Source organism: Lolium rigidum, chromosome 2, assembly GCF_022539505.1.
Source record: "Lolium rigidum isolate FL_2022 chromosome 2, APGP_CSIRO_Lrig_0.1, whole genome shotgun sequence".
Taxonomy (NCBI): domain Eukaryota; kingdom Viridiplantae; phylum Streptophyta; class Magnoliopsida; order Poales; family Poaceae; genus Lolium; species Lolium rigidum.
Window position 1 is genome coordinate 112,149,007 of NC_061509.1, and position 25,844 is coordinate 112,174,850.

Here is a 25,844-nt window from a genome sequence, read left to right on the forward strand (position 1 = left end):
AAATACTTAGAGCTTGCTAATTTGGTTTGCATATTTGGTTTCTCTAGAGTCTAGATAACATCTAGTATTGAGTTTTGAACAACAAGGAAGACGGTATGGAGTCTTATAATGTTTACCATATGTCTTTTATGTGAGTGTCTTGCTGTACCGTTCATCCTTGTGTTTGTTTCAAATAACCTTGCTAGCCTAAACCTTGTATCGAGAGGGAATACTTCTCATGCATCCAAAATCCTTGAGCCAACCACTATGCCATTTGTGTCCACCATACCTACCTACTACATGGTATTTATCCGCCATTCCAAAGTAAATTGCTTGAGTGCTACCTTTAAAATTCCATCATTCACCTTTGCAATATATAGCTCATGGGACAAATAGCTTAAAAACTATTGTGGTATTGAATATGTACTTATGCACTTTATCTCTTATTAAGTTGCTTGTTGAGCGATAACCATGTTTACGGGGACGCCATCAACTATTCTTTGTTGGATATCATGTGAGTTGCTATGCATGTCCGTCTTGTACGAAGCAAGAGAGATCTACCACCTTCATGGTTGGAGCATGCATATTGTTAGAGAAGAACTTTGGGCCGCTAACTAAAGCCATGATTCATGGTGGAAGTTTCAGTTTGGACATATATCCTCAATCTCATATGAGAATAATAATTGTTGCCACATGCTTATGCATTAAAGAGGAGTCCATTATCACGTTGTCCATGTTGTCCCGGTATGGATGTCTAAGTTGAGAATAATCAAAAGCGAGAAATCCAAAATGCGAGCTTTCTCCTTAGACCTTTGTACGGGCGGCATGGAGGTACCCCATTGTGACACTTGGTCAAAACATGTGCATTGCAAAGATCCGGTAGTCCAAGTTAATTAGGACAAGGTGCGGGCACTATTAGTATACTATGCATGAGACTTGCAACTTGTAAGATATAATGTACATAACTCATATGCTTTATTACTACCGTTGACAAAATTGTTTCATGTTTTCAAAATAAAAGCTCTAGCACAAATATAGCAATCGATGCTTTCCTCTTTGAAGGACCATTCTCTTTACTTTTATGTTGAGTCGGTTCACCTATTTCTCTCCACCTCAAGAAGCAAACACTTGTGTGAACTGTGCATTGATTCCTACATACTTGCATATTGTACTTGTTATATTACTCTATGTTGACAATTATCCATGAGATATACATGTTACAAGTTGAAAGCAACCGCTGAAACTTAATCTTCCTTTGTGTTGCTTCAATACCTTTACTTTGATTTATTGCTTTATGAGTTAACTCTTATGCAAGACTTATTAATACTTGTCTTGAAGTACTATTCATGAAAAGTCTTTGCTTTATGATTCACTTGTTTACTCATGTCATCACCATTGTTTTGATCGCTGCATTCACTACATATGTTTACAAATAGTATGATCAAGGTTATGATGGCATATCACTTCAGAAATTATCTTTGTTATCGTTTTACCTGCTCGGGACGAGCAGAACTAAGCTTGGGGATGCTTGATACGTCTCAGACGTATCGATAATTTCTTATGTTCTATGCCATATTATTGATGATACCTACATGTTTTATGCACACTTTATGTCATATTCGTGCATTTTACGGAACTAACCTATTAACAAGATGCCGAAGTGCCGGTTCTTGTTTTCTGCTGTTTTTGGTTTCAGAAATCCTAGTAACGAAATATTCTCGGAATTGGACGAAACGAAGACCCAGGGGCCTATTTTTCCACGGAGCTTCCAGAAGACCGAAGAACACACGAAGTGGGGCCACGAGGTGGCCAAACCATAGGGCGGCGCGGCCCAGGCCCGGCCGCGCCGACCTATGGTGTGGGCCCCTCGTCGGCCCCCGACTGCGCCCTTCCGCCTACTTAAAGCCTCCGTCGCGAAACCCCCGATGCGAAAAACCACGATACGGAAAACCTTGCGAGACGCCGTCGCCGCCGATCCCATCTCGGGGGATTACCGGAGATCTCCTCCGGCACCCTGCCGGAGAGGGATTCATCTCCCGGAGGACTCTACACCGCCATGGTCGCCTCCGGAGTGATGAGTGAGTAGTTCACCCCTGGACTATGGGTCCATAGCGGTAGCTAGATGGTTGTCTTCTCCTCATTGTGCTTCATTGTTGGATCTTGTGAGCTGCCTAACATGATCAAGATCATCTATACTGTAATTCTATATGTTGTGTTTGTCGGGATCCGATGGATAGAGAATACCATGTCATGTTAATTATCAAGTTATTATACATGTGTTGTTTATGATCTTGCATGCTCTCCGTTTCTAGTAGAGGCTCCGGCCAAGTTTTTGCTTTTAACTCCAAGAGGGAGTACTTATGCTCGATAGTGGGTTCATGCACGCATTGACACCAGGACGAGTGACGAAAGTTCTAAGGTTGTGTTGTCTTTGTTGCCACTAGGGATAAAACATTGGCGCTATGTCCGAGGATGTAGTTGTTGATTACATTACGCACCATACTTAATGCAATTGTCTGTTGTTTTGCAACTTAATGCTTGGAGGGGGTTCGGATGATAACCTGAAGGTGGACTTTTTAGGCATAGATGCGAGTTGGATGGCGGTCTATGTACTTTGTCGTAATGCCCAATTAAATCTCACTATACTTATCATGTCATGTATGTGCATTGTTATGCCCTCTCTATTTGTCAATTGCCCGACTGTAATTTGTTCACCCAACATGCTTTTATCTTATGGGAGAGACACCTCTAGTGAGCTGTGGACCCCGGTCCATTCTTTAATACTTGAAATACAAATCTGCTTGCAATACTTGTTTTTACTGTTTTCTCTGCAAACAATCATCTTCCACACAATACGGTTAATCCTTTGTTACGGCAAGCCGGTGAGATTGACAACCTCACTTGTTTCGTTGGGGCAAAGTACTTTGGTTGTGTTGTGCGGGTTCCACGTTGGCGCCGGAATCTCCGGTGTTGCGCCGCACTACATCCCGCCGCCATCAACCTTCAACGTGCTTCTTGGCTCCTCCTGGTTCGATAAACCTTGGTTTCTTTCTGAGGGAAAACTTGCTGTTGTGCGCATCATACCTTCCTCTTGGGGTTGCCCAACGAACGTGTGAAATACACGCCATCAGTGCACACTCTTGGGATGCTAACAACTCCGCTAGCTTACGCATGATTTGCGGATTCAAAATCCCAATTTCAGCTATTGAGTTGTAGACATGGATAGCGAGCTACTTGTGGGCAAAAGCATTAGTACTCTTGAGAGTTGTGCAAAATATTGCTAAAAGGTCATCTATGACTTTTATTTGTAATCCAAAATGGATCACTTCTAAGTTGTTGGCATGGACTCGTTACTACTAGATGAATTTTCTTGAAAAGCATTGAATGAATAGTAGTGTTTTGGTAGCCTTGATCTATTGATGTGGGTGTCAATAAGATACTTCGTTGCTTATGCTGCTTTTGACATGAATTCTCACACTTAACTTTGATGATAATAAACTTCCTAGTGTTTCTTGACATACTCAGAGTTAACTAGATGAATTAGGATGATTGTTTACACAACTAGTTATCCATGTGCACAGAATATTTATTGTGATTGTCTCGAGTTACCAACGCTCATATTATATTCTTGGCATTTCTCTAACTATGCCAAGCTTTCGAATGGAAGAAGGCTGGACTCATAAGGCACAACTTGTAAGTGAAATTACCTTCTCGTTATTTTGGTTCAAATGCTGAGTTCCTTGTGATTTTGATTTCTTGCTGGAGGACGATCAAGGATAAGCTTGGGGAGGTTGATGGATGTGAAATACGCCATTTCTCCTCATGTTTAAACCCTTTGCTAATTCAATAAAATGACTAAACATCTCTATTAGTGTGACACTAATGACTAATTATTGCAAAGATGTGCAATCCCTTCTCTTTTTGTGTGATGTGCATGAAATAGCGTTTTTAAGGCAAATGGGCCTGCAATTATTGAAGATAATATCGTCACAAATGCAGCAAAGTCAATCGGGCTCCCAAAGTCGGTTCCAGGAGCAATAGCGGACAACGGTACGGGAAAGCCCCGTCCATACCGTCCGCCCATACTGGGCGCCGGAGACCCCTGGGGTCAAACCCTATAACTTTCGTGAAGGGAGCCATTCTAGAAAGAGAGCCATTCGTCACCAAACAGAGCCGGCATCCACCAGATCTATATGCAACTCATCGAAGGAAATCCACCACCATAGTTCATCCACCTCCTCTCCAATCCCCTTCATAGTCATAGCCATCACCTTGTAATAGAGATCTCCATGAAAATTGGCGACCATTGTAAGAATATTTGATTTCAATCCAAGTGTTTGCAACAATGATTTCTATATCTTTGATCTTGTTATTATGCGTGAGTAGACCTCACGAGTTATGGGTTGAGGTGAATCCTCGCAGCGTTTATGTGTATAGATTGAATAGGAGCTATGCTATCTTGTATTTTTGTCTCTTTGCCTCGATCTGAGGACTTATAGGTACCCGAGCCTCTTCGAATCGATCAAGGGAAGAGGTGAGATGAGTGGAGAACGACGTGCTACCTCGAAATATCAGTGAAAAAAAGGAGAAAGTTACGGTACTCGCTTAGTGATTCGATTGGGATAAACAACAGTATTATCTATCTTAATGCTTTGGTCTGTTTTACTTAATAATGGTTGTAACTTGCGGTTGTAGGGACAACGGTTGGATCAAGATGCTATTGTTACCTCTGGTTTTAGGGACAATAGTATTTACGGATGTGCTGCTCACAAATCTCTTATCACTATTTTATTTGTGACATAATATGGTGGTTCATTTATATCTTAATCCCATATGTATGCATAGCTGGAGGAGAATCCTTGACCCTGGCCTATTTTCCATCCATTGAATACAACACCAAACAAAGTAAACTAGAAAGGTCCGGCAAACGTAAGATAAAACTAAACAGCAAGTCTTGTAGAAGTTTCCATAAATCCATTTAGCAGTGTTTTCCAAGGTTCAATTAAACCTAGATCTTCTAGGGAAAATCTTACAATACTACAATCCATAATCCGGATCGAAGGTATCACTACTATAAGCCATTTCGGTAGCACGTCGGTGCTCTGTTCGGGCACCGGTCTAGGAGGTGCACCGATTTGTGCGCCTTTCGCTCTTCGCTCCTTCTCTTCAACTTTACGACCTCGGCCTTCAACATGGGCTTCCATATTTACCTCACTTCTCTTCGTCTATGACAATGTATCCCTACCATTGACATGAGATGGATTATAACTTAGTATACCATCCTTGAGGGTGAACGGTCTCGCACAAATAATTGAATTCACCTTTAGGTAATGTGATGGTCTTGACGTGTATGATGTGGTGAAGACCGAATTTCAGGCTACATTATGTAGATTGATTAGAGTGCATATCACTGTTCTTTTGTGAACCAACCAGGTACAAACTAAGTTAAATGAAACTTTTGAATGTTTAGGTTTTGCGAAAATGAATCAGAATTTAGTTGGGCCGCAGCCACCGTCCATATTTGGTTTAGGAGGCCATAGTTTGTTATCTATATTAATCCATATATGTTGTAGGACATAAGTCCCTCTTTCATATATTTGTGTCACGTGACAATATATTGCATTAGTCTTCAAGGTGAAAGTGGATCCGATGGTACCTAATGTGAAGTACTAGTTTATCGGATTAAATTAATTAGGATCGGAGGGTACCCTAATGCTGACATATCCGCATATCTGCTCTATTAGATGGGTATGCAAGCTAGGAATCAACCCTGGTTGTCTAGTAACACCACCGCACACACCCTTCACGTGTGGTATTGTCATTAAGCCCTCCCTACGACCACCTACCTATTGTATGTGGACCATCATTGCCCCTCCATGCGCGCTTACGTTGTGGGGTTCCCATCGCACGAAGTCAGCTCTCCGTACGAGAACATACAAATTATAGATATTTATAATAAATAATATTAACAGATTACATTATGAAAGACAAATTATGTGTGTACTTACTATATACAAACAAATAATTTTAATACTATGTAAAAGTAGATAGTACCTATACTATTTTCTTGTATATCTGTAAAAGGAATATATATGCACTACACATTTTATCATAGAGGGCAATATATTGGTATCAAAAAGATACAATTACATTCGACCTCTACATCAATTCAATATTAAGAGTAAGTCAAGACATCTAGGATACAAGTGTGTGTATGTTTTTTTGCATTGGAAGTATGTAAGCAAACTGAATTTATTTTTTTGTGCGTGTTGAACATTGATCTCCATTCTCATGGAATTGGAGTTAGAGCATCTCCGGCTCGCGTTCCCAAAACGTTCTCCAAACGGCGCCGGATCGAGCGTTTGGGGGACGTGTTTTGTTCGTGTCGTGTTTGGGGACGTCGCTCCCCAGCCACGTCCCCCAAACACCGCCCCAAACTTTTTTAAAGGGTTTTTGAAAACACAACCATTTATTAAATATAGCATATAAATAGATATGTTTGTGGAGATTGTTTTAAAATTAAAATACAACAAACAATAAAACAACTAAACAAATGTAACAAATGGGGCTAGATCAAGGTGCCATGGCATTTGCTGATAATCCTTTGATCCTCCACATATGCTCAACGAGATCAGCTTGAAGTTGATCGTGAACATTGCTATCACGGATCTCTACAGGCAACTCATGATCAACCTCCGCAAGAGGGATCTGACACTCATAGGGACCAACATGTGTCCTGGCATGATTCTTGCGGTCATCCTCGATGATCATGTTGTGCATGATCACACAAACCTGCATCACCTTCCACATTTGGTCGTGAGACCAGCTTAGAGCAGGGTACCGGACAATTACAAATTGAGCTTAAAGCACACCAAATGCCCGCTCGACATCCTTCCTGCAAGCTTCCTGTCGCGCAGCAAAGTGGGAATTCTTCTGACCTGATGGAACCGAGATTGTTTTGACAAAAGTGACCCATTTTGGATATATACCATCGGCTAGATAATAGCCTTTGGTATATTGGTGGCCATTGATCTCATAGTTGCTTGGTGGAGCATGCCTTTCCACTAGTCTGCTGAACACCGGAGACTGCTGCAACACGTTGATCTCATTGTGTGATCCCACCATGCCAAAGAAAGAGTGCCAAATCCACAGGTCATAATCTGCCACAGCTTCAAGCACCACACTGCAATATCCATGACACCCTTTGTATATACCTTGCCAAGCAAACGGGCATTTCTTCCATGACCAGTGCATGCAATCGATGCTTCCAAGAATTTTAGGGAATCCTCTGGCATCATTTTGTGCCATGATCATTGCAGTCTTTTCCTCAGTTGGCCCTCTCAAGTAGTATTTGCCAAACTTTCCCACCACAGCTCGGCAAAACTTGTACATGCACTCAATGATAGTAGACTCACTCATGCGAAGGTAGTCGTCTTGTGTATCGACGGAGTGCTCCGTATGCAAGCATCCTCATGGCAGCGGTGCGCTTCTGAATCGATGAGAACCCGGCAACGCCTACAGCGCCGTGCTTGAGCTTGAAGTAGGGGGTCGAACTCTCAAACGTCGTGGAGGATATTCATGAACAAACCCTTGCTCATCCTATACCGGCGCCGAAAAATGTCGGCATGTGTTGCGTCATCTGCGAAGTAGTCGTTGTGCAACATGGTATGCCCCTCCATCCTCTGCCGGGGCTTCGACTTGTTTCTCCCCGGCCTTGATCCTCCGCGACGCGGCCTCTTCCTCTTCTCCGCCTCGACGTCAAGCAAATGCTCCCGGATGTCATCGTCGAAGGCTTGCTCGTCCTCCGAGCGGTCGGATAAGCATCTCATCATCGCCATCCATGTCTGAAGCAAAATCAATGGTTAAAATTGCACCACGGCAGACGAGGCAACGAACAACGGCCAATCGCGCCTACCTGGCAAGTCGTCGAACACCTTGTGTGCGCGGAGGTGGGGCGGGTTTGACGCCATGTTCTGGGACGCGTTGGCGAAGCGGCGGCGGCGAAACGGCCGGCGAGAGTGCCAGCCGCGATGACAGTGTCGACTCTCAGAAGAGATCAACCGTCGAAACGGTCGGCAAATCCAGCGGCGGCGGAAGGGTGGGAGGCGCGGGAGGGAAGGCGTGACGAGAAATAAAAGGCGCGAACCAACGGTCATGGAAATAGTCGCCGACAGTTGAGAGCCCGCCTCGCTTTTCGTTGTGTTCGGCGTGCCCGAAGTGTCCCCTGTGGGGCTGGGACGGGCTCCGGGCGTCGGACACCGTATCGGGCCGCGCCGAACAAAAAGAGGCTTTAGAGGAAGCGGCTGGAAACGTTTTTTTTGTCCGGCACGCCCCAAATCTCTTTAGGGACGCTTGGAGATGATTTTTTTTCTTTTGAAAGCAACCACATATTTCATTAATCGAAAACCAAGTTAGATGAAGCAACACATGTGGAAACTAAAAGATTAACTGGGATAAAATAATTATCCTGAATTTGCAGATAAAATCCTTAAAGATCGAGAAATACAAAACGATCCCTAGGGTTTCCTGCAATCACACGCAGCTAGCGGCCGCCGTCCAATTCCAACGCCGTCGAGACAATCGCAAGAAGAGACACCGAGCCTCCACCGTTGCAAGTCATTGCCAACGAGGCTTTGTGAGTCGATGAATAGGCCTCGCGCAAGCAGCGAGGCACATGTCATTGTGGCACGTCGATCGGGGGCGTCCCCGTGTTGTCTTGGACCAAGATACGCCGCCTCCCATCGACGAAGTCAGAGAAGAACGGCATATCCACCGCCTCCGAACCAACATCTTCGCTTCAGAAGAACCATCTCGCCCCCGGCCGCAGCGCTGTCGTGGACAACGACAAAGCCAGTATGATCTTAGGGCATCTCCAACCGGACGACCCAAACGGACGCGCTGGGCCGTCCGTTTTGGGCCGCTTGAGTGCCCGAGCGGATGCGCGGACGGAGCCCCGCGTCCGCGTGTCCGTTTGGGTCGCGCGCTGCGCCCAACGCGCCAGATTTGGGTCGCGGCGCCCCATGGTATGTTTTTCTTGTAAATTCACTAGAAAAACGCGAAAAAATATTATATAAAATATATAAAATAGTTCAAATGCTCAAAATGTATTACATATTACATAGTCCATGTAATCAAGGATAAAGTATTATTCAAATAAAATGAAAAACGATACAAATGCTCTAGGCTTAAGGATTTCCTTCATCATTGTTGTTTGCAGCATTGTTGCCTACATGCTGCCACATGTGCTCGACCAAATCAGCCTGAAGCTGGTTGTGTACAGCTAGATCTCGAATTTCATGGTGCGCATGAAGAATGTCTCGGAATGATGCCGGAGCACCTTGAGGAGTAACTAACTCTCCTTGGCCTTCCGGTCATTATCAAACAGTGAATCATCCCTCTCTACCTCAACAATCATGTTATGCATGATTACACAAGCGGTCATCACCTCCCACAGAGTTTGCACATCACGAGGCTCGCGGCGGTGTCCGACGATAGCCCAACGAGCTTGGAGGATGCCAAACGCCCGCTCGACATCTTTCCGGGCTGCCTCCTTGCTCTTTGGCAAACCTTGCCTCTTGCTCCGAGTTGGGGTTTCGGATTGTCTTCACGAGTGTAGCCCAAGGTGGATAGATACCATCGGCAAGGTAGTACCCCTTGGTGTAGTGGTGGCCATTGATCTCAAAATCCACATCGGGGGACTTACCGTACGCTAGCCTATCAAACACGGAGAGCGGCCGCGACATTGATGTCATTGTGCGAGCCAGCCATTCCGAAGAATGAGTGCCAAATCCATGTGTCATGGGAAGCAACGGCTTCAAGAATGACTGTGCACCCTCGGAATGGCGCTGTATGCCCCTTGCCAACCAAAGGGGCGAGTTCTTCCACTCCCGGTGCATGCGGTCTATGCTGCCAAGCATCCCGAGGAAAACCCCTAGAAGCGTTGATCGACAACGGACGAGCTGTGTCCTGCGCATTGGGTTGCGGAGGTGCTTGTTCTCCGAACGAACCGATCACCTGCTCTGCAGAACACTGTACATCGATTCCAAGCCGGTTGACTCACTCATGCGCGTGTACTCATCTACGAAATCACCGGCAACGCCATATGCGAGCATCCTAATCGCGGCCGTGCATTTACGAGTACGAAGAGAGGCCTACCTTGCCAATTGCATCCACTTTCGCGCGAAGTAGTCGTCGTAGATCTTGACGCCATCCATTATCCGGCGGAACAGGCGGCTCTGGTCATCCGAAAACGACGGCGAAACAAGGACGGCACGAACAATGGAGTGGGTTGGAAGTAGTCGTTGTACGGCTGGTCGTGGCCGCGTTCTCTTTTGCGGTCCAAGGCGGCCGCGCGCCCCGCAAGGATCCCCGGTACACGGGGATCCGCGAGACAATGTGCTCGTGGATGAGCATCGCGACATCCGTGAAAAAATCGTCGTCGGACTCCTCTTCGACGACGTGTCGATGAAGTTCTTGAAGTAGTATTCATCGTCGGCTGTCCACCATGATGCGAAAAGGGACACATTTTAGTTCGAGCATTTGAACGAACACCTCGCGGCGGAGGCGATCCAAATGCTTCCGTAGGGACTGCGAGGCATGGCCGTCTCGGCCGATGTGCGGTCCGGAAACACGTTGCGGGGAGAGCTCACCTCCGGCGGAGACGGCGCAGCTGCGAACGGCGGGAGGTGTCGCGACGGTGAGAGGACAACGGCGCGCGACGAGCGGCGTCCTCCGACTACGCTACGACGCGGCGAAAGCGGCGCCGGGACCTCGACCTATGCTTCCGCCCCGCTTGCTCGGCGTCTCGACGACGATGGCCGGCGTCGACGCGCTCCCAAATCGCCGGTCCGTGGGTGGCGGCGGAGAGGTGGGGAGATGTGTGCGAGGGGCTTGTGTTTTGGGACGCAGACAGGCGGACAAGGGGCGGACGCGAGCGACCAGCCTTTCGCGTCCGCGGCCACGCAAACCCGTCCAAGATTTGGGCCGTGTTTGGGTCATCCCGGACGCCGCGGCCATCCGTTTTAGGGATGGGTCCGCGCGCTGAGCCGCGGTTTTGTCCGTTTCGACCCATCCGGACGCGCGGGCCCGGGATGGGTGGCTAGGTTGGAGATGCTCTTGGTACCGTACGTAGCTGAATTCCATTCTGCCGTTTTAATTTTGTGATCCAAACAGACTCTGCAAGGGCAAAAGAATGGACGTTCACCGCGTAGCGACAGAACTACACGGGCCGCACCTGCCGGAACTTTTCTCCCTCCTTCGCCATCTCGGTTCTTTATCCAGCAGGCGGCGGCCGCACCTCCTCCTCCTCCTCCTCCTCTCCACTCCGCCGTCCTTTTCTCTCCCCGTCTCCTTGCTCTCGCAGCCGCTCTTCAATCCCTCTCCTCTCTTCTGCCCTCGCGGATCCGGATCTTAGCCCCCTCTTCCTCTCTCCGCACAGCGCGGTGCGGCGGCGGTAGTTGGATGAACACCCCTGATATTACAAGGTAATAATCCACACAAAAAGTTAGAATTGAAACTCGCTGAAAAAAGTTATAATTGATACATTTACCTGTGTCCTTTAATCTATTTTCGTTATTTTTCAGGCGCCTAAATCAGAAACAGGTAGCTGTTGGTGCACAGATGCAGGCAGCAGATAATCTCGGGGAACAAGTGCTGGGGCCTGTTCTTGTTGCAAGCAATACTTGTCAAGTAATGGTTACTGATAACTTTGTCTGGGGATTCTCTATTTTACCGAAATTTTGGACTGTATGTGCATGTACCATAGATGGAAATGGACTTGATGAAACTGTTACAGGGTGCCGTGGCTGATCTAGGTTGGGTCGCCGAAGTGAACCAGTCAGGGGCAGAGCTGCACGTAGAAAAGGTATCACTTGAACCTATCTGCTTACAATGTGCATTCGTCATCTAATAATATACAAGGAAAGTACACAATTATCATAAACAAATGGCGAATTGCTGTGCCACCTAAATATCATATGAGAGCAACTTTGATGGGAAAACAACAGCATTTGCAAGTGACAGTACTTAACATCACTACTATATTTCCTTTTGTGGTTAAGCTTCTTCCGGGAACGTGTAGTTGGTGACATGATGGGTGTCTTGTAGTAGAATTCGGAGAGGGCTGTGCTTTTGACTCCTTTCTCTTAAACAACATCACCGCTATGTCTTATTTGAATGTTCTCATGCCTGGTTTTATTTCTCTTAAACAACATCACCGCTATGTCTTATTTGAATGTTCTCATGCCTGGTTTTACTAGGAAATAAGTATTAACTTACACAGGAACCTGTTGGCAAACAAGCAATAGCAGAAGGAGGTCCGCAGCAGACTGGTGAAAATGATCAGGTACAGAAACCAAACAAAACATAAGAAGTACCACTCATATACGTATTGCTCTGTACAAGTATTGGAATTCAATATGATTGCTTAACATAGACTTCTCACTTGCATACAGGAACAAGCATCAAATGGCATTGACACAGCTGCAGAAGGACTTTTGGAAGATATTATATTGGATGAACAATCCAACTTTGGGGAACCTACAATGCAGCACGCTGAAGCACAAGATCAGTTACATGATGTTACAGAAGTGCATGAAATGCCTAGCAACGATACAAGCAGTGGAAGCGATTCAGGCAGCAGTTCAGGGAGCGAGTTAGATACTGAACTGGGGAAATGCTTTTACCCTAGTTTTGAGGCATTGGAAAATTCAAGACCACCAGAAGTTGGAATGAAATTTCCGACCCTTGAAGACGCAGAACGATTCTATAGCACACATGCCCTGTTAACTGGTTTTGCAGTAAGGAGGGGATCAAACTACAGGAGAAAGAAGTTTCATCTACAATGCAACCGAAGTGGCAAACTAAAGCCAACCCAGGACTTGCAGAGGAAGAGGAAGCTTAATGTATTGGGGTCACAATGCCAAGCAAAGGTGATAGTGAAGCTCCACCAGGAGCAATGGGAGATCACAGGAGTTAAGCATGAACACAACCATCCATTATGTCCACGCCGATCACTCACAAGATTCTTTCTGGACCACAAATACTTGTCAAGTGAAGAAAAGTCATTTCTAGGAGTTCTCCAACAAAGCAGGGTAAATCCAAGGAAAGCTATGAAGATTTTCAGGAGAATGAGAAGCAACTTCGGAAACACACCATCATCAAAAGAGAAAGATGTGCACAATCTACAGTGTGTAGAACAATGGAGAAAAGAAAACTCAGATGTTGAGACGGCACTGAAGCGTTTCAAAGAACTCGAGCTGCGGAACCTAGGTTTTTCCTATACGATGCAGACAGATGAAGATACCATAGTAAGGAGTCTTTTCTGGACTGATGGGAGGTCGAGGGTCGATTATGAGATTTTTGGAGATTTTGTATCGTTTGATACTACCTATAGCACTAATAGGCATAATATGCCTTTCACCCCTATTATTGGAATGAATAATCATGGGCGAACTCTTTTGTTTGGATGTGCATTGCTACAAGATCAGAAAGCTGAAACCTTCAAATGGATGATCCAAACATTCTTGCATGTGATGGGAGGGAAAATGCCAAGAGCAATCATAACAGACCAAAATGAAGGTATGACAGAAGCAATCGCAGAGGTCATGCCACAAGTAAGGCACAGGTTTTGCAAGTTGAATGTGATGCGGAAAGCAGATGAAATGCTAGGAGCCTTCATGGCAGCAAGGGGCGACATTAGTGCAGAGCTGCACAGCCTAGTAGACAACCCAATGACACAAAAGGAATTTGAAGAAGGATGGTCTGTGCTCATTGATAGATACGACGCAAGTGAAAATGAGTACCTACGACTCTTGTGGGAAACAAGGAAAAGCTGGGTTCCTGTTTATTTCCGAGCAGATTTCTATCCATTCGTCGAATCAGCTGTACATGGTGAAGGGACAAACTTACTATTCAGAGACAATGTGCTTCCTAAGGACAGAATTGAGAAGTTTATTGAACAATATGAGAGGATGCAGGAGAACATAGTAAAAACAGAGGAAGAGGACACGTTGCAATCAGCAACTGAACCAGCATACTTCTCCATGCAGCCAATAGAAAAGCATGCAGCACACGTATACACAAGGCAAATATTTCTGAAAGTACAGAAAGAACTGTACTATTCTACAGCACTCAACGTGCACGAGATACAAGGGGGATCAATGTACAGACTCGAAAAGGTCTCCAACTATGAGAACCCGGAGTTTGATAGAAATTCTTTCGAAGTGCTAGTTGAAGCTGGCACACATGCATTCAGATGCCAATGTGCAAAGTTTATTAGGGATGGGATTTTGTGTTGCCACATATTCAGAGTTTTCACACAACTCGGAGTCAATGAAATACCAGCGCAGTACATAGTGCCCAGATGGACCCGTAAGTTCAGAGAGGAGCAGCTGAAAGACTACGAGGAAAGATGCTTGAAGAAAACAGAAAATAAAAGGAGATATGCTATGTTGTTGCGTAAAATGGCAGGCATCGGCAAGGGAATATGCGTTGATGGCGCAAAATCTAGTTGCTTCATGCTCGAGTTAGATAACATTCAAGAAAAATTGGCAACTGACGGCAGAAGAAAATCCCGGAAATAATCACAGCTAGACATTTAGCATTGTTGACAGGGCATGTGCAATAGTATGAGACATAGCAGGTTTTGTTACGGTAGCATGTTTAATTTAGCCTAAGGTAGATATAAGAGTCGAGGAATGTAGGTAGTCTTGTGCGAGACCTGCTGGTGACGAGGATTAAATATCTCTGACCATCCATCATTTTGCCTAGTGTCTTGTCTGTTTTCTTCGGTATATTCCTCTTACATCTGGCAGAGCATTTTGCTGCATTCAGGTTTTGCATCCTGATTGGTTATTATCAGACCTTTTTAAGGTAGTATTTTTGTTGCTTCTCTCCACTGATGGATCATGTTGTGCAGTTATGCAAGATAGGGAGCTCTCTGCTTCGATGTATGGATCATGTTGCGCAGTTATGTGGTAAGTTAAATTTATTTTCTCGAGATGCAAAGTTCTGTGCCACGCAACAACCGCTAGACAGATATGACAACCAACGCATGGTAACATCCACTCAAGTGCACTAGACACATTCCAGCCACAGGAACACACGCCACTGCCGCTCTGGAGACGACAAAACTTGAAGCGCCGTTGATTGTTGGCCTCGCACGCCGATGGTGCGGAGGCCTTGAATCACCACTCACATCTTGAACCCCATACATGGCTGCACCCCTCGCCTGTTGCAAATTGCAACACACACCTGCAGGAAGGAAACAACATCGACCTGCGGCCAGGCCTTCTAGAATGACGCCTCCAGAAACGAAAGAGGATCTTCGTTTTCACCCGGAGTAATCCACGCAGGTGATGGTGCTCCTATGTGGCGTGGCTCTGTCCTTGAGCTCGGTTCTTCCCTTGATCCGTTTTTTTTTTCACACTGGCGCCAGTCCTTGCTGGTGGAGTGGAGTTGCCGTTGGCCTTCCTTTGAACGGCGCGGATGGGGAGCGGGCTGCGGAGCAGAGGTGCAGCGGCGCCGGTCTAGACAGCTGGGAGGGCGGCGGCGCAGAGGTGTGGCGGCGCCGGTCTGGGCAGCTGGACGGGCAGTGACGCAGAGGTGTGGCGGCGCCAGTCTGGGCAGTGGAAGGGAAAAGGTTGCGGCGCCTGCAGGGCTGCTGCTTGTGGACTGAGTCCTCTTTGCATCGGCTTCTTCGACTGTTGAATTGGAATTCAACAATCAATCTTCCTCATCAACCCTTTGAGGCCAGTCCCGGTTGTGATGTTGCTCTTTCTTATGAGACTAGTAAAGTTGCACGTGCGAAGCACGTTTCTGTTAGCCAAATGACACACAAAATATGTTCCAAACTATCGTACACAATTCATAGTTATTAGTTTGCACACGAAAATGGAAAATATATTGCATGAAACTGAAAGACAATGAACATTGTTCGAACTGTTAAATCCTATTGAATTACAATGCCAATTATGTCACAAAAAATTCAAGTGAGTCAACTAAACAAAATATATCTTAGCATTGTTACTCATCTTGCTACTACTGCTCATCACAGTTGATAGATTATTTACAAATGATGGAATAATTTTGCTCAAGTCTCTTTTAGGAGGCTCCCACTATACTCTGCTTGACCGCTTCTTATAAGCTTTCTTCGAGTCTTCTATAGCAGCATGTGTTGGCTGTGGCACATACATTCAAGCAAAAAATTGCAGTCTTGCAGATTGTATGAAGCGGTGCATTTTTTTTTTGCATTATATAATGGCCTAGCATTTCACAAGAGTACAAGCGACTGAAAATCCTTTTAAGTGTGATAAGCAAGGAATGTGTTCTCATTTCATATAGCAAACCATTAACTGAAGCTCCAAAAAACCAAACATGTTAGTTGCTGCATCTGGCCAACCGCAAATATACTTATAAAACCTCGCTTTTCCATGGATATACAGATCACTTGCCATTATCCTGGACAAGTACCAGTTAACTAATTCGTCAGCCACACCATTTGGCTATAAACAAAACTTATTAAAAACCTAACCAAAGTAGTAAAAAACTAACTAATGCATCAGTCGTGTAAATGCATAACTGGAGGGGCATTAGTCCATGCTTCGTAAGGACAAGTACATAACCATTTACTCTGATGTAAAACAGTAAAGATGTGCAGTAAAAAACAGTAAAGATGTAAATATCTCTTTCTCTGTCTAAGCAACCACTAATTACATCACCACACTGATACTTTATAGGTAGTATGCTTAAAGCAGATCTAGTACAGGGAACATAGTGTTTTCATGGCACAAAGAGCATAATTGTGAGACAGAGAGATCTAGTGCAACCTCTGAATGCTCGCATTTTTTTTTTTCATGTCACTGCTGCAGAGAAATAAACATTCCACGTGATTTAGATGCTCCAGAACCGTGAAAATACGAAACAACAATTGTTGTAGCACCGGCGATGGCCAAACTGGAGGCAAAACACATTTTATTCCTTTCTTCCTATTTCTATTGCCCCAGTAAGAAACTGCTCTTGATCTCTATGTAATAATGCTATGTAACAACATGAACCAACCATATAGACGTCGTTGTGTCGACTCGTGCATACATGATCACCTGATTGAATTTGCATCCATTGTAACCATGTAAAAACATGATATCTAATGAGAGGCTTTTTCTGAAAAAGATACCAATCAGTTACCTCGCCATATCTTTTTAAATGTGCATAAAGTTAGAAAACATAATGTGAATGGTCTTTTCATATAATTTTATGGGTAGGACACTTCGCGTAGCAATCTGAGCAACCAGCTTTTCTGTTAAAATACTTGGATTTCCCAGTATTTTGTGAAGAGTGGATATATCAATTCAGGCTAGAACTTACCCTGAAATTGGTGTGCACTACACAATTAGTAAAGCATATATTTTTCAGTAGAAGCAAGCTTTCAATTTCAATTTTATTATTTTATCCTGCAAGTGTTGTCTCATTCCAATATTCAATTAAACACAAAGGAAACTAATATTCCATCCATCTAGCTTATTTACAGCTATCAAGTGCAAGAAAGAACTTATTTACAGCCATAGATATAGGCAAGGAGAAGTAGGAATGCTAATGGTCTTACATATCTCCCATTCTTTGCTTATAGCTGGAACCAGTCCGATAGCTTGGTGATCCCCTTAGATGTACTATTCCTCTAAGGTCAATAAAACATAACAGTGCATAGACTATCTTTCCATGGGCTGTAGCAATTGTAGACAAAACAACTCTTGAACCAGCAGAAGCAGCTAAATCCTGCAAAAACTAATACCACTGAATATGGGGAAGCAAGAAAGCATGTATGGTATATCATATTTAAGCAATAAACACTCCTACCATGCATGTTTAGAATTCAGATAAATTGAGACATAACCGTATCCTAGAACTGGCTACATTTAGTCATTAGACAAGTTCATAAATGCTTCAAGAGATTACAGAGTTCAAAATAATTAACTAATTGAGAGTTTTAGACAAGTTTCACGGATCATCTCTGAAATTTTGGGACAAATGAAAAAACTGCATTCATATGCTAATTCTAATATATCAAACATATCAGCATTTTCGAATAAAAATGTCCAGACTGTATTCGAATATGACAACATCACGAGTTAAATTAGCATTTTCGAATAAAATAATAATTGGAGTTTTCTGCTAGAGTAGCATTACCAATTAAATAATCGAGCATATTGTTTTCACTAACGCATGTCATCAGCTAGAATGTGCAGACTCCGAATCAAGTGTCCCAGTAATAATTTCTTCAGGGTTATCTGAAAGGAGAAAATGTACTCACTCTAGTAGCTTTTGCCGCAGTGTTAAGGTCAAACTGGATAACTGGGCGTGGTGTGATGGTGTGGCTTAGCATCCAGGTGTGTGTGTGCGCACGCCCACGTGCTCCCCCTCTTCATTTTTGTATCTTGGGTTTGGAATGCTACCCCTGGTGCCTTGCGCCATCTTCTTGTTGCTAAATACTCTTCTTCATCATGAGTCCCTTCTAACTCAATACAGATTGACTCTTTTTGTGAATGCAATATAGAATACTGATTGATGTAATGAGAAGATATAGTATGAACCAACTTTACGCTATCCCCTGCAAGTTCCAGGAATCCGTTGTAAGGAGTGGACCTTTTAGACACCGTCGATACATATCCAAAAGCCAAATAGTAATAGTGAGCAAATGTGAAAACATACATCAGGTGGTGCGGCACCGCGTCATGCCTACAGGGAAGATGTGGAGCAGGAGATGTGTAGGAGGCAGCTGGCACGGGCGTGTTGGCTTTCTCGGTGCTCATGCGGGGCGGCTGTAGAACGGCGGGCGGGATTTCGTGCCGGACGGAGGCAGCGCGACGGCGGCGATGGTGAGGAGTGAAAGTTAAGAGCCTCGGCGGTCTCCGGCCTGGGAGGGATGCGGAGGGAGCCGGGAAGGGCCGGTAGGGCGGCGACGGCGGGAGGGATACGGGGGCGATGGGGATGGCGACATCACGGGGAACGAAGAAAGAAACCGCTAGTTCCTAAACGTGGGTTAGTAGGGGAATTAGCGAGGAGGGTGTTGTCCGCCCGTCAAACACGGAATAGATCTCAGACGTTAGATATTCGGGTTTAATGGCCACGATTTGTTGGATGGGACTCTCTCGCTCTTTTATAGTAGTGGTGATGGTGATGGTGATGGTGATGGTGATGGTGATGGTGATGGAGATGGTGGAGGTTGCTTTAGGGTCAATTCAGCATGATGCCCAAAACTTGGACTGCTTTAATTGTAATCAGCAAAATCGGGTCAATCTTTGGTGTCAAGATAATCTTTACTATTAAATTGCAATAGGTAGTATGCTGGTGTCACAAACGGGCCAAAATTTTATTTTTCTCGAGACCGGACGTTTCCTGTAAATCCTAGGCCCAATATCTTTGAATAGTGATCTATTCCATCGCACCTTACCTAAGTCTATACCTAATAATAAAGGAGCTAAGGTTTCTGCCAAAATTTTCGTCCAACAATTTTTTGGACGGTTTTACCTTCCCACCGCAGTACATAATACGCACCGTACCATTACATACCGTTTCATTTTGTTTTTTCACATGCCGGTCCATCGGTTCGTGTTTTATTCCCACGACCTCCGCTCTCTGAACAATCGCTGCGCTCCCCTTTTACCCCTAGAACGCTAACTTGAGACAGAAAAATTTACTGAGTGCTGCCACCGCCAAGTAAAAACGTTTCGTTGCTGGGTTGACCAAACGCTCCTCGCGAGAGATATGGGCCGGCCAAACGGCCCAACTCACCAGCAAGCGGCCAATGCAGGATCACGTAGATCATCCGCTTGGGTTCGTCTAGCTCCGAATCATATCGAATCAATTAGAAAAGATTCCTAGATTAGTCCCACATCGTTTTGTTACAGGAAGTCAGGCCGGCTTATATACGCAAATTTCCTCGAATTCAACAAGCCGCGTGAGAAACAATAAGCATCTCCATCGAACGGAGTATCATCTAATGATCAGGAAGGAATACACAACGAGAAAGGAAGCAGAGGCCCCTCGGATAACTCAAAGTCCAGAAAAGATGGAAGGAAACGTGGAGAAAGGAAGCCCCCAGGTTAAACTCAAAATCCATATAAAAGATGGAAGGAAGGAAAACGTGGAGAAAGGAAGAGCCCCTCTGTTACTCAACAATCCTGCGAATCGCATGGCGGGCGGCGGCCCCTCCTGACGGAGGCGACGCCACACGAGCGGGGGGCGGAGCTTTGCTATTTGCCACACGGTCTCGACATGGGCGCGGACACGGCCCCAAGCCGCCCCGGCAGGAAGTCGTCCGCGCTGCTCTCCTATTTGGAGAAGAGAACCTTATCCGTTTATACAACTAATATATCCTTCACGCTGTTTGTCTTTTCATCGGTCCACTTCTACTTTATTTAAGTGCGTTTTATGCATGTGAGTTCTTTAAATTTCTGTTTACATAAATGGATACTACAGAGTATGGAGAATATGGGCAGTTCCGAGTTTCAAAATTTTCAAACACCAGGCTGCCCACGTGCAGCTAATTCACGCCACAGTTTTAAAAGGTACTACTGGGCATCCCGGGGAATCTGATTTCCCAGCTTGCTGGTTCGTGTGCTGACATGTATTATTTTTTCTCTATCTAGCAAAAAAAATGCCCAATTTTGTTTCACTATACTAAAAAATGGTTCACCCACTAAATAAAAGAAAAATGACAAGCTCGCTGAACACACCATCGGAGACTCGTCAGAGAGCTCGTAGCAAAAAAAATTATGCTATTATAGCAAAACTGGATATCGTCGGAGACATCGACTGGGAACTCGCCGAAGAAATCACAGGAGACCTTGCCGAAGACCCCGCGTACCAAACATCTGTGCAATTCTAGCAAAACCACAGAAAAGTTGCAGCAAAAGAATATTCATATGTTGCAAATCCTTGGAGAGATCAACGGAGACCTCGCCTGCAGCCGGCAACAGCGCGGTCCAAGGTTACAACAACTCCGTCCGCCCAAGACAGCAACGCCCGGAACCACCAGTATCAACGCTCAACACCTAATGTAGCAAAGAATGCCTCCGCCGGTAGCAAGGCTGGAGGCCTAAGGTAGCAAAACCGGTAGCAACGCCGCAGACCTATGGCAGCAAACTCCTGGAGACACGCGGTGCCGGCGCATGGATGTCAGCGACCTCGGCCTTGGGAGGAGCAGGCCATGAGCGGGGCCATGAGAGGTAGAGGAAGCCACAAGCATGGCCATGGTAGGTTCAGGACATCGTGCCATCAGCGGAGTTGCTAGGTCCCGCCACTCCATGCATGGGGGTGAACGAGGGCATTTGTAGCGCCGTCCGTCTTCCTTGAGGGCGAGGAGGGGCCAACGTCGATGGTCGAGTGCAGGTGGTGTCCCGTGCGAAGGAGGCTAACGTAGGGCTCGACCCGATGGCAAGAGAGGTGATTGGCGGAGCTCGCGCGGGGGCGGACAAGAGCGCGGCGGAGCTCGTGCTAGGGCGGACGAGGGTGCGGCGGCATCGGCAAGGGAGGGAGAGGCCGACGGGAGAATTGCTTGACGGAATTCGCGCGGCCGAGGACGATGGTGTGATGGAGCACGCGAGTAGGGGGCGGACGAGGGAGGGGAGAGGCGAACATGAGAGGAGGGGTGACTGGTGAGGAACAAGGCCGGCAGCCATGGGGGAGGAAGCAAAGATGGTTTCTTCTAACGGCCGGGCAGCTACATGTGCATCGCCTGTTGTGGAATTCGCATCATCATCCGGACATTGATCTAATACTCAACCTATTTTGACTCAGATTTCATAATTTAGACACCATTTTCGTTGTTGAACCTTTTTTGATCTTGATTGATACTCATTATGGCAGATGTATAACTATCACAAATAGTGGACATCAATTCGAATTAACCTGGGATATCTTAAATCGATCCTTTTTTGAACTTCATTAATGTACCATGAGATAAAGAAATGAGGATAAGAGGGAGAGATAGAAATAGGCAGATTATTATACTTAAATATAATATATTAATATTAAAAGAGTATAAATAGTAAACTAAATAAAAATAAATTCAAAAATGAAAAATATACCTAATAAGAAATTGAATTTTTTTATAGGGTTATGCAAGTCCTTCAAACTGGGGAAAAAACTTTGATCGTTGCGATATTTCTATTCAATTGATGATTTTCTATCTTCCGGTGCATGTGCATGAGCACTTTCTTGATACATCTTCTAATAATAAAGGAGCTAAGGTTTCTGCCAAAATTTTCGTCCAACTTAACTTTGCTCCCGTTTTTTCCTTAGAATTACATCATATGCCACCGTTAAGTTGTCCATGTCAAACGTTTTCATCAGAAACGCCCGTGGCTGATGCTGATGGGCCGCTGCTCTACTGGGCCTGCTTTCACGGTTACGTCCCGACCTGATGCTACCAACCACTGGATAGATTGTTAATCCCACTTCGCCTTCGTAAATTAAGTTCCACCAATTTATATAGTTTTCCAAGTTGCTAATTTTCCAGCTGAGACGGGAGTCAAGAAGCCAAAGAGCAGTACGAGTTAGCTAATTAAATAAGGGAAAGGCAGGCCGGGATGGCCGGGATGACCGAGCCAGAGCACAGTCTCCGGCAGCGCCACCGTGTTGTTGAGGAACGAGAAGAAATTTGGAGGCAAGGAACACGAGCGGCCGTGCGGGACGGCGGAGCCGGAGAGGCGCTGGACGAGAGGAAATTTGGCAGCGCCACCGTGTTGGTGAGAAACGAGAGGAAATTTGGAGGCAAAGAACCCGAGCGGGCCATGTGGAACGACGGAGCCGGAGCTGCCGGCGGGTGCTGAACGAGAGGAAATTTGGCAGCCCTCGGCAGCCAGCGGTGGGGATAAGCTGCCTGGGACGCAGCCAGCGGCCCGGCCAGGGAATTCTCTCCTGGGACAGAAAGGGGTGTAGTTGACCGAGAGAGGAGGGGGAGACGGGATCTCCTGGGACAGACGGAGGCCGACGGCCAGGCTGCCTCTTCTAGGATCTGTTTCCGTTGTGCTAGATCAGATCCGTTTTCCTTTTATTTTATACTAGCAGCATGCCCGCGCTTTGCTGCGAAATGATAACATATTGAATATGCTTCTATGTTTCTACATTTTACATTTTTTTCAGGGGCCACTTTCCCCTCACATTTCTTAATCCTATTGTGCGCTGCCTAGTTCGCACACCAACAGTATGCAACGCGTGTCACCCTGCCTCGTGAAATTGTTGGCCTTCACCCATGTTACCGCTCCACTCGTTTCCTACAGAAGCATTTTCATGTGCGCAGCCCATACTCGGACATTTTTTCAGGAGCCACTTCCTCTCACATTTCTTAATCCTCTTGTGCGTTGCCTAGATCGCAGACCGACAGTATGCAACGCGTGCCACCCTGCCTCGTGGAATTGTTGGCCTTCACTCGTGTTACCGCTCCACTCGTTTCCTACAGAAGCATTTTCATGTGCGCAACCCTCACCAAGGTCGATAGATAATTAAAACTATGGCATAAAAAATCATAGTCCACACACATGAACGAACCAAGGTGCTTCTCGATTTCACTGATTTGACGTTTCACCGTTGGCTAAATCAATATTTAGTTTTAAACATACTTTTTATGTTTTTTATCAACACCGTAGGAAACAAAAAATAGTAGTACATTTTGTTTCGCGTGCACCTTAGTATATGGTTTATTGTACCTCGAAGAAAGTACTACAGTGCAATGATCGAGTTGTGTAAGTATTTTTTTATCAAACGGTAATGGACGGAGAGGTGACCAAACAAAACGAAATAAAAATAGCCAAGATAAACAGGGACATGCTTCCATGAAATACGATAAATGAAAGGCCTAAAACCGTCGACACCATCAGTCTCCTGTGGCTAGCCCTTAATTTTCACTTTGTTTCCTCTGTGCGTAGGGAGCATCGACTGCGGATTGATATCCCGATTTTGTAGGGGCTAAAATACAAAATTGCTGTAGCACATTTAGGCCACCTTCCAGCTTACATAGCATCCCTTGCTTGTAGCCCGAAGATTCTATGATGGCCCTGATATAGCTGGTTTTTCTGAATGCTCCTGCCACTGCATATTGTTCTTCAGAAAATCCCAAGAGCAAGCATCAAATGCTATAAGATTAACAATAGAAATCTAATCAACCCATTCTAATCTAAATTTTCTCTGTTGATCTATCTCTTGCTGGAATACACACCTACCTTTGCGAAGTACATGTAGATTTTCCTTCCAAGAAAGAAACGCGTTCTCGCATCATTGTGTCAATGTGGATCCAATGAACCGAGCTGCACTAATGGACGCTTCTACTTCCATTAAAGCATTATCATCTGCCAGCACAGTTAATACCTCTGCTTGTTGACACCTTGAAACATGGAACCGAGGAATTCTGATATTATAGGTGATGAAGCGGAACTCCTAATAATGGTAAACCAAGCCTGCAATAAAATCGTAGCATTCCAAGTAACAACTTGATCAGACATTTCCAATAAGTACACTGGGACCAACACACTATGCACCGTTTAGTTCATTATTATGGAGCTAAAATCTGACTAATCATATCCGCAGCCCGCATTATCAATTCTTGCAGCAGTAGAATAATTGACCAATTCAGTTTAAGAGGAAGATGCCGAAATACCAACCCCCAAATATGCCACCATGTGCTTCAATTAGACGATAGACCAATCACTGGACAACCAAAGCTTCTGCATTGCAAAGCAGTACATCATATAAATTTATCCACAATCAAAGCCATAGAAACAACCGTGAAGCATAAAATCACTGGAGGACCAAATTTCATAACCTGTAATATCGCCCAAGCTTGTCGAATGGCCGGGTGCAGCCTGGCGGTGCTGTGGTGGTGTTAATTCACGGTTCGCCGAAGGGGGCAATGCATCCTCCAACACACACCCATGGACACTCCCCTGGGTACAAGAAAGGGCGACACATGCATCACCACCTAGACAGAGCTCCCGGTCCGCACGGGTGCGCTTGGGCTCGACCGCAGCCGAGTCCATGATAATGTGTGACATCTAAATTTCACGATAACATGTGACATTCAAAATCCCGAACTCAGTGATGAATTAATGTACTCTGAGGGCTTCTTTCCATCTCAAATCTGACATACGTGCAAGCTCCTGGTTTTGCAAGAAATTAAGAACCAATATATAAGATCTTTTACTTAGTCAAACAAATTTACATGAGAAATTTTGAAATTTCCCTTGCCGACTGCTAACAAGACTTGTGTTCACAGAAATAATTTGGACTATCAATAGCATTCAGCAAAATCCACTCCACAAATTTGCCCCATAGCATAAAGGACCTCAGTACCTCACAAAAGCAGTACAACGAGCATGGATGAACCAAAGAGAATATCAGTACTTGTTGATAAACAGATTCACCTGAGATCTTCAATATTCCTCGGACCCAATGTGGAGGAGCTCAAATCATTCCTCAACGCCATCTGATGCGCAGCAGCCTTGCTAGTCCACGCCGGCGTATGCCTTCACGGCGTCAATCGCTGTAGCGTCGAGGATGCGCTCGTCCCTGCTGTACGCCTTCACGGCGTCAATCGCTGCAGCCGCGCTCGTCCCTGCTGCTCCTCAGTTCTGGGCTGCAAACAGGAAGCAGGGATTTGTAAGACACTTATAGATTCCTCCATAGCAAATAGTTCAAGAGTGTTTGAGCATTTTACAGTAATTCTGTGCGTTCAGGTATGAAAGAAATAAGGAACATTGAGATACGATGATCTGATGGTACTTTACAGTAAGGGGCATAGAAGAGTGAATCATTTTTGGTGGAGAAATCTTCTGTGGGAGATCAGCAGTAGCACTGTTAGATGGCATTGCAAG

At 45.3% G+C, this 25,844-nt stretch overlaps 1 protein-coding gene and 1 long non-coding RNA gene across 2 annotated transcripts; one reads left to right on the forward strand and one right to left on the reverse strand.

Annotated features, from left to right (window-relative positions):
• Window positions 1-11,196: 11,196 nt before the first annotated feature.
• Window positions 11,197-14,738, forward strand: LOC124692237 (protein FAR1-RELATED SEQUENCE 5-like). Its single transcript, XM_047225558.1, has 5 exons — window positions 11,197-11,462; window positions 11,562-11,667; window positions 11,774-11,842; window positions 12,260-12,322; window positions 12,432-14,738. The coding sequence occupies exons 1-5, from the start codon at window positions 11,440-11,442 to the stop codon at window positions 14,559-14,561; spliced, it is 2,391 nt and encodes a 796-aa protein (XP_047081514.1). The 5' UTR covers window positions 11,197-11,439; the 3' UTR covers window positions 14,562-14,738.
• Window positions 14,739-25,072: 10,334 nt separating this feature from the next.
• On the reverse strand, window positions 25,073-25,603 carry LOC124687115. Its single transcript, XR_006998093.1, has 2 exons — window positions 25,395-25,603; window positions 25,073-25,130 (listed from the first exon to the last, which is right to left on the reverse strand). It is a non-coding gene; the product is annotated as an uncharacterized LOC124687115 (long non-coding RNA).
• Window positions 25,604-25,844: the final 241 nt, after the last annotated feature.

What these genes read in the sequence shown, in the direction of transcription:
- LOC124692237 (XM_047225558.1), top strand. Translation starts at nt 11,440, where the DNA reads ATGAACACCCCTGATATTACAAG. An exon ending in CAGAGCTGCACGTAGAAAAG is followed by an intron (nt 11,843 to 12,259) that starts GTATCACTTGAA and finishes TAACTTACACAG; the next exon opens with GAACCTGTTGGCAAACAAGC. An exon ending in AGACTGGTGAAAATGATCAG is followed by an intron (nt 12,323 to 12,431) that starts GTACAGAAACCA and finishes ACTTGCATACAG; the next exon opens with GAACAAGCATCAAATGGCAT.